Genomic DNA, 9,925 nt, shown 5'->3' on the forward strand with positions numbered 1-9,925 from the left:
GAGCTAATGTGAACTGGGGCTTAGAAAAGGGCCTAGTAGGGGAGAAAAGGGCCCCGGGATCAGTAGGAAGGGCCCCGGGATCAGAGGCTCAGACTGAAGGTAAACGTGGCTTGGATGCAGTGGCGGAGCTACCAGGGTTGCACTTGCGACTGGGACATTCTGCCACCACGGTGGGGGCCCACTGCGAGATCATAAGGCTCGGTTCACACCGCTGCGACCCCCTAAGTCCTGGGACTTGCTTAAGATTTCCTTGCGGCTTGCTTGCAATTTCCCTGTGACTTGCTTGCGACTTTTGCGATTTTACACCGCAGTCCATTGCACTCAAATGACACTAAAGTCGCAGAAAAATTGTGCAAGGACTATTTTCCTGAGTCGCAACTTGAGTCGCATTGATTATGATGGCACCCATTGAAATGAATGTGTTTTGACTTGTCTCCGACTTTGTGTGTCGCAGTGTGAACCAGGGGTTTATTTAAAGTGACTGCAATGGCAGTAAAGGGCCCCAGGCTTGGAGGAAAGGGCCCCGGGCTTGGAGGGAAGGGCCCTTGGACCAGAAGAAAAGGCCACCCGGGACGAATGGAAAGGGCCCTGGTGGTCAGAGGGGCTCTTCCTGGTTTCTTGTAATGTGGCCCAAAGGTTCTTGTTGGGATGGGGAGCCTGATATAAGGAGGACTCTAATGTGGACCCTGATGTGAGAAGGACTATGATAGGGACCCTGATATAATGTAAAAATAACCAAATAAATAATGAGATAACAAAAGCTCTGATGTGGACCTTGATGTAAGGAGGGACTCTGATGGGGACCATGATGTAAGGAGGGACTCTGATGGGGACCATGTTGTAAGAAGGACTATGATAGGTACCTTGATGTAAGGAGAAACTCTGGTGGGGACCCTGATGTAAGGAGGAACTCTAGTGGGGACCCTGATGTAAGGAGGGACTCTGATGGGGACCATGATGAAAGGAGGCACTCTGATGGGGACTCTGATGAGAACCTTGATGTGAGGAGGGACTATGATGGGGACCCTGATGTAAGAAGGGACTCTGATAGGGACCCTGATGTAAGAAGGATTATGAAGAGGACCCTGCTGTAAGGAGGGACTATGATGGGAACCATGTTGTAAGAAGTACTCTGATGGGGACCCTGCTGTAAGGAGGAACTCTGATGTGGACCTTGAAGTAAGGAGGGACTCTAAAGGAGACTATGTTGTAAGAAGGACTATGATAGGGACTCTGATGTGGACCTTGATGTAAGGAATAACTCTGATGGTGACCATGTTGTACAAAGTACTCTGATGGGGACCCTGATGAAAAGAGGAACTCTGATGGGGACCATTGTTGTAAGAAGGACTCTGATGGGGACCCTGGTGTAAGGAGGGACTCTGATGGTCTCGTGATCACCAAATCCAGGGGCAGGCCCCGGTTATTACCAGAACGGGATGATTTCTCCCCATCTGCTGTTCCATTGAGAAGTGTAAAATGTACCACAATCCTGACAGGAGGTGTAACATTCGTACATTCCATTCCATTGTATTGTATTGCATTGTATTGCATTGTATTGGCTTTATATTCACTTTACTACTTCTGCATTACTGAGCTAGCATGCAGCAAGTCAGAAATGTGCATGCAGGATTAAACCCCGCCCTCCAACTGAAAATGACATCAAACAGAACAATAAGACACATAGAGGTGTATATGTAAAAAAAAAATCACATAACAAGCTGACCAGAGAAAGTGTGTGAATGGAACAAAAAAAACAAAAAAAAAAAAACAAACAACAAATGTTATTAGGCCGTTTCTTGTGCTAGTCGAATGTTTAGTTGATTTAAATGAGAAAATATGACATTTGGCCACTAGATGGCTCTAAGTACACTTACCACCATCTAATGGCCAGATGAGGTATTTTCCATTTTTAAATCAATAAAAAAAATTCGACCAGCAGCGGAAATAGCCTAATAATAAATATTTTTTTGGGCTTCCTCACACAGAACGTACATGCGCTTTCACTGGAGACTTGCTATGCATTTTTATTTTTATAACTACACCCCAAAAATTAATTACTATGATTACAAGAATGTGTAAAAAAAGAAAACCCCGCAGTAGAATACATGATAGCCAGGGAAGAAGAATTTTCAGAAGAAAAAGTCTGGAAGTCTCCATAAGATGAAATATTTGTTGGGTGTTTATATGTATCAATAAATTCCAAACTGCCCTCATTCCCATTCACAGTTCATTCTCATCATATGTATAGAAAAGCTGTAGAACTCACCATACTGAATGAAGGTGAATAATCCCAGAATCCAGAGGAGTCCCAACATGTCACCCTGCAATCCTTCCCTGCGCTCAGAGAGATCAATTCTTCTATCCTCTTCAGATATTTACTATAGGATTGAACACCGCCCAACCGAATGACAGCGAGAGACCTGCCTCCATTGTACGGCTTCCTAAGGACAATCCAACCGCTCTCCCTTCCTGGAGTCAGCAACTGGGAGTTCCAAGTTAATAATAGATTGCTAAGTGCTGACTACAGGCACATAAGTAATAAAAACAAATAATAAAGTAAACAAAAAAAAAATATATATATATATCTAAATGTATATCTTATATTTATAAATTTATTTTATATATATTTTTATAAATTTATACTTATATAATATAATATATATATATATATATATATATATATATATATATATATACACAGTATATTTCTTAAATTATTTATATTATTATTATTATTATTATTATATTATGTATATATATATATATATATATATATATATATACACACAAAAAAATGTATAATAATTATAGAACTATAAATATTTAAAAAAAAAAAATATATATATATATATATATATATATAAATGTATATCTTATATTTATAAATCTATTTTATATATAAAATATATATTTTTATATATTTATACTTATATAATATATGTATTATTAAATTATTTATATTATATTATTATGTATATTATATTTTATTTATATATATATATATATATATATATATACAGTGCCTTGCGATAGTATTCGGCCCCCTTGAACTTTGCGACCTTTTGCCACATTTCAGGCTTCAAACATAAAGATATAAAACTGTAATTTTTTTGTGAAGAATCAACAACAAGTGGGACGCAATCATGAAGTGGAACGAAATTTATTGGATGTTTCAAACTTTGTTGACAAATAAAAAACTGAAAAATTGGGCATGCAAAATTATTCAGCCCCTTTACTTTCAGTGCAGCAAACTCTCTCCAGAAGTTCAGTGAGGATCTCTGAATGATCCAATGTTGACCTAAATGACTAATGATGATAAATAGAATCCACCTGTGTGTAATCAAGTCTCCGTATAAATGCACCTGCACTGTGATAGTCTCAGAGGTCCGTTTAAAGCGCAGAGAGCATCATGAAGAACAAGGAACACACCGGGCAGGTCAGAGATACTGTTGTGGAGAAGTTTAAAGCCGGATTTGGATACAAAAAGATTTCCCAAGCTTTAAACATCCCAAGGAGCACTGTGCAAGCGATAATATTGAAATGGAAGGAGTATCAGACCACTGCAAATCTACGAAGACCTGGCCGTCCCTCTAAACTTTCAGCTCATACAAGGAGAAGACTGATCAGAGATGCAGCCAAGAGGCCCATGATCACTCTGGATGAACTGCAGAGATCTACAGCTGAGGTGGGAGACTCTGTCCATAGGACAACAATCAGTCGTATACTGCACAAATCTGGCCTTTATGGAAGAGTGGCAAGAAGAAAGCCATTTCTTAAAGATATCCATAAAAAGTGTCGTTTAAAGTTTGCCACAAGCCACCTGGGAGACACCAAACATGTGGAAGAAGGGGCTCTGGTCAGATGAAACCAAAATCAAACTTTTTGGGAACAATGCAAAACATTATGTAAAAGCAACACAGCTCATCACCCTGAACACACCATCCCCACTGTCAAACATGGTGGTGGCAGCATCATGGTTTGGGCCTGCTTTTCTTCAGCAGGGACAGGGAAGATGGTTAAAATTGATGGGAAGATGGATGGAGCCAAATACAGGACCATTCTGGAAGAAAACCTGATGGAGTCTGCAAAAGACCTGAGACTGGGACGGAGATTTGTCTTCCAACAAGACAATGATCCAAAACATAAAGCAAAATCTACAATGGAATGGTTCACAAATAAACATATCCAGGAGTTAGAATGGCCAAGTCAAAGTCCAGACCTGAATCCAATCGAGAATCTGTGGAAAGAACTGAAAACTGCTGTTCACAAACGCTCTCCATCCAACCTCACTGAGCTCGAGCTGTTTTGCAAAGAGGAATGGGCAAAAATTTCAGTCTCTCGATGTGCAAAACTGATAGAGACATACCCCAAGCGACTTACAGCTGTAATCACAGAAAAAGGTGGCGCTACAAAGTATTAACTTAAGGGGGCTGAATAATTTTGCACGCCCAATTTTTCAGTTTTTTATTTGTTAAAAAAGTTTGAAATATCCAATAAATTTCGTTCCACTTCATGATTGTGTCCCACTTGTTGTTGATTCTTCACAAACAATTACAGTTTTATATCTTTATGTTTGAAGCCTGAAATGTGGAAAAAGGTCGCAAAGTTCAAGGGGGCCAAATACTTTCGCAAGGCACTGTGTATATATGTATATACTATATGTAATCACCTTTTTTACTTTATTTTTTATAATATTATTATTATTTAAATTTTTCTTTATTAGTTCTATTATTATTATTATCATCTGCTGGTCATCTCTTTCTGGCACATCGCTCCGTTGGAAATTCTGAAGAATCATTTAATATTCTTCCCAAATTCCGCAATCTATGTGCCAGAAAGAGACACCAGAATCGTCGCTGTCGTCACTTTCCTTACCTGATGACAAATTTTCCCACCAATCGCTATCGCTCAGTTCTTCAAGTAACTCCGTTTCGCTGTTTTCCAGTTCGTCTAAAAGCGCTTTTGCGCAAAAAGAACGCTTTTTGGACGCCATGGTCGTTCTCTATTTTCCAGGCACAAAGAACTGGAAAAGCACAGGCAGGGCACTGGAAAAGTCTCCAGGTGAAATCCTGTGGTGAAATGGGATGATACAGTGTAATCCGTTAGGATCACAGCTTTCTATCATCTCATTTGCTGCATTTACATTTTTGAAATTGCCGCCGGTTTCACCCCCCTGCGTCGCAACGCTCGCAGGAAAGGGAACCGGAAGACAGGTGCCGGCATAGGCCGAGCACAGAGAGGGAGGATGGTGGGGGATCGCAGGGAAGGGAACCGGAAGACAGGTGCCGGCATCGGCTGAGCACAGAGCAGGGAGCGAGTGGGAGGACGGCGGGGGAGGACGGCGGGGGAGGACGGTGGGGAGGATAGCGGGGGATCGCAGGGAAGGTGAGTATGATTCTGGGGTAATCCCGAGTGTGGCTCGGGGTTACCGCTTTTGGTACTGAAAGTTAACCCCGAGCCACACTCGGGAATACCGCCAGGGAGGTTAACTATGCTACTGTTGTGATTTGCAATTGGTGTGGATTGCGGCCGGTGTTGCATGCAACATAGCATGTTGCGCTGCCCTGGCAATATGTATGCCTTCGCCACTCACATGCTGACCTTTACTCCCTGTGGGGCGGGGCGGCTCGTGGAGGGCGGTACTAGTCGACTACTTAACACCTTGCAAATGAAACAACCGTTTCAGTAGCACGTTTAGGCTCTGAGGAAGAGGGTTCTCCCTCGAAACGCGTCAGCCCGGCCATACAGTTACTGACACCATCAGGTCATCCAGTACAGGGGGTTCCCTGGACAATTGGGGGACGGCCGGTTCCATTGTGGTTTTTTTATGTGTTTTATCATCACTCGTTTTGTGAGTATAATGGGTGTTGTCTTTGGATCCGAATAAACCTTTTTTAGTGGTAATGCACAACGTCGGTGCGCCCTTCTTTTGTTGTTGTCTTTTGGATACCCTTGGTCCAGAAGGGGCAGGAAGACCTTGAGTGGTGCATACCAAGACCGTTTATAAAAGTATTTATCCTTCATTACACACCACCCGACCCGAGCACAGGAGAATTTTTGTTTTGTTGTTTTTATCAAAATGAACCAGTCCTGGACTCCTTAACCACTTGCCCACCGCTCACATGGAGCGTACTGCGGCAAAGTGGCACGATCCCGTCCAGCGACGTAGACCTATGTCGCTGGACTCCTCCCCCTGTAGGCGGCGCTAGCGCGCCGCCGGAGGCGCGCTCCCGCTGTTTTCATTCACAGCGGGAGTCGGGCCAGGGGAGGAGCAGCGCCGATCGCCGCTGCTCTGCCCCGATCGTCGGGGAATCGAGTGAGGAGATCCGCCCACCTGTGTAAACAGAGCGGGCGGATCTCCATAGTGACAGGGACTGACAGATCGGAGTGTTCAGCATAGCTGGACATCCGATCTGTCCCTGGCTCACAAAGTCACCTCCCCCCCCACACGTCAGTAAGCACCAGGCATACATTAACCCCTCCCTCTCCAATAAAATTAACCCCTTCACTGCCAGTGTAATTTTTACAGTAACAGTGCATATTTATAGCACTGATTACTGTAGAAATGTCACTGGTACCCCCAAAAGTGTCAAAAATGTCAGTCAAGGGTCCGATGTAAAAATCTAAATTTTTTAACATTTTCGGCCAATTTGTTTTATGCTACATATGTTTGGTAAAAAAAATCGCAAAAAGCGTATTTTGATTGGTTTGCGCAAAAGTTATCGCGTTTACTAACTAAGGGAAAGATTTTTGTCATTTTTGTTGTTTTTTTTTTAACGCGTAATGGCGGCAATCTGCGATTTTTTTTGCGGTACTGCGACATTGGGGCGGACAGATCGGACCCTTGACTGACATTTGTGACACTTTTGGGGGTCCCAGTGACATTTCTACAGTAATCAGTGCTATACATATGCACTGTTACTGTAAAAATACACTGGTAGTGAAGGGGTTAACTTTATTTGGGAGGGAGGGGCTGTGTGTGTCCCTAGGGGCGTGCTTTCTACTGTGATTGGCTGTGGCTTCAGCTGTAAGGACACTGATCAACGGATCTACATAGTAGATCCGTGTGATCAGTGTCTTTACAGCGAGGAGAATGACAGGTGGTTTGTTTACACAAGCTGCCTGACATTCTCCCTCTCCCCCGCCGATCGCCGAGTGACCGGCGGACATCGGGTCCGCTGGTCACACACGCGGGGGGGTCCGTGACCACGCGGGAGCAGGAGCGCGCCTCCGGCTGCGCGAGCTCGCTCCCTAGACCCTAGACCCTCACAGGCAAGCGACGTAGACCTACGTTAGTTTGCCTGTGAGGGGCTGACCGCCGACGTAGATAGTCGTGCGGCGGTCGGCAAGTGGTTAATTTATTCTCCCGGTAGAAGAGAGGGGACATGATAGCAATTTATAAATACCTCAATGGTGATCTCAGCATAGAAAAAAAGCTATTCAGTCGCAAGGATTGCATGAGGACTTGAGGGCATACAATGCGATTAGAGGAGAAGTGTTTAAACCTCAGGCAACGTGGGGGGTTCTTTACTGTTAGGGCTAAAAGATTGTGGAATTCTCTACCACAAGAGGTGGTTTCTGCAGGAAGTATGGTGGCTTTCAAAAGACTCTGAGACGTACATCTCAAGGATCAGAACATTCAGGGGTATGAGAGATGATTACAGCCACACACACCTACACAGGTTGAACTGGATGGACTATTGTCTTTATTCAACCTCAACTACTATGTAACTATGTAACTGTAACTACATGTGATTTGAAACTTGTATGTATATTTGTATATGACATTTTTTGCTTTAGAAATGTCAGTATAGCTGCAGCAGGCTACATACATAGAGATGGGCTACTTTACAGGCATATTCAGGGGACCCCCCCCCCCCCCAGGCACGATATTTGAAGGAATTTTTCATTTTTATAGTTTCACTTTAACCACTTCTGGACCGGAAGGATTTTCCCCTTTAATGACCAGGCCATTTTTTTGCGATTCAGCACTGCGTTACTTTAACAGACAATTGCGTGGCCGTGCTAAGCTGTACCTAATAAGATTGATGTCCTTTTTTCCCCACAAGCAGAGCTTTCTTTTGGTGGTATTTGATCACCTGTGCGATTTTTATTTTTTGCGCTATAAACAAAAAAAGAGCGACAATTCTGGAAAAAAAAAAAATATTGCGATATTTTTCACATTCTGCTAATATGACATTCCGAAAAAAAAAAAAAAAATAATAATTTTTTTTTTTAACATTTTAGGTCAATTTGTTTTCTGCTACATATCTTTGGTAAAAAAATACTTTGATTGGCTTGCGCAAAAATTATCGCATCTACTAACTACGGGAAAGATTTATGTAATTTTTATTGTTTTTTTTTTATTAGTAATGGCGGCGATCTGCGATTTTTAGCGGGACTGCGACATTGCAGCAGACAGATCGGACCCCTAACTGACATTTTTGACCCTTTTTGGGGGACCAGTGACATTACTACAGTAATCAGTGCTAAAAATATACACTGTTACTGTAATAATGACACTGGCAGGGAAAGGGTTAACCCTGTGGGTGATCAAGGGGTTAAATGTGTACCTAGGGGCGTGTTTCTAACTGTATGGGGGTGGGGCTTGTGAAATGATCATAGAGACCTGTGATCCTATATAGAAGGATCACAGGGGCTCTGTGATCATTCCAGAGAGAAGAACGGTCAGATGTGTTTACAACAACCGACCGTTCTTCTCTCTCAGCGGGGAGTGATGGCGAGTGTCAGGCGGAAATCAGAGCCACCTGTCCCGTGCATCGGAGTCCTCGCTAACAAGCAGGGACGGGAGCATGCCACCGGCGGCGCACCCTAACCCCCTAGCTGCAGGCATGCGACCGTCATATACCTACGTCGGTTTACGCAGCAAGGCCGCCCTGCCGCAGTATAAATGCGGCGGGCGGTCGGGAAGAGGTTAAGGGGACCCCCCCCAGGCACAATATTTTAAAGGAATTTTTCATTTTTGTAGTTTCACTCTAAGCATCATTAAAATCAGTAAATCACTGCTCCTTTAAAAACAATCATTTTTAGAAAAACATTTTGCATTGGTACATGTTTCCCAGATCAGTACCCGGACCCCCATACACTTTTTTGGGGCAATAACTTGCATTTAACCCTTCAAAATGAGGACTTTCGATTTTTGACGTTCGAGTCCCATAGACTTCAATGGGGTTCGTTTGTTTGAACAAACTTTTCCATTGTTCGCGGTGTTCTGGTGCGAACCGAACCCGGGTGTGTTCGGCTCACCACTACTAGTAATGGTGGCGATCAGCGATTTTTAGCGGGACTGCGATATTGCGGACAGATCGGACCCCTAACTGACACTTTTGGGGGGACCAGTGACATTACTACAGTAATCATTGCCAGTGGCGGCCCGTCCTTTGGCGCCGCCCCCCATCCATGCGTCCAGCCCCCTAATCTACATGCAGGGCGCCGGACGCATGGATTTCATTTCAATAGGGAATTTTTTTTTTTTTTTTGAAGCATGTGATTAGAACCAGAGGCTCTAATAGGCTTAAAAAAAGGATGGGCTCAGGGCGCAGAGCACTGCACCCTGAGCCCACCCAGTTGTATGACAATAGCGAATGAATATTTGCTATTATCACACTGATTTGCCTCCCAGCCAATCAGGAAGTGGGTCCTGATACCCCTTTCCGGATTAGCTGAAAAGAGAAGCGATTTGGCCCAGAAGAGGGAGGAAACGCACGGCTGGTGGAGACTCAGAGCCGCTCGGTGAAGGAGCAGGTAAGGATGCTGGCTGACCAGCTGGGCAGCCAGCCGTCTGTCCCGGGAGGGGGTGGTAGACTTGATTGCTGGCCGGCCATCCCGCAAAACCAACACAACCCCCCCCCCCCCCCAAATTTTCATTCACCAGCCGCCATTGATCAGTGCTAAAAATATG

At 43.8% G+C, this 9,925-nt stretch overlaps 1 protein-coding gene across 1 annotated transcript in view; it reads right to left on the reverse strand.

The window, feature by feature from the left end:
• Positions 1–2,470, reverse strand: part of XPNPEP2 (X-prolyl aminopeptidase 2) — a 178,143-nt gene extending 175,673 nt beyond the window's left edge. Inside the window, exon 1 of the mRNA XM_082263611.1 lies at positions 2,270–2,470. Within this exon, the coding sequence (XP_082119737.1) occupies positions 2,270–2,318 (49 nt within the window). The 5' untranslated portion in view covers positions 2,319–2,470. The remainder of the gene's footprint in view (positions 1–2,269) is intronic.
• Positions 2,471–9,925: the final 7,455 nt, after the last annotated feature.

Source organism: Pelophylax lessonae, assembly GCF_965119305.1.
Source record: "Pelophylax lessonae genome assembly, chromosome: 7".
In the NCBI taxonomy this organism is placed as follows: Eukaryota; Metazoa; Chordata; class Amphibia; order Anura; family Ranidae; genus Pelophylax; species Pelophylax lessonae.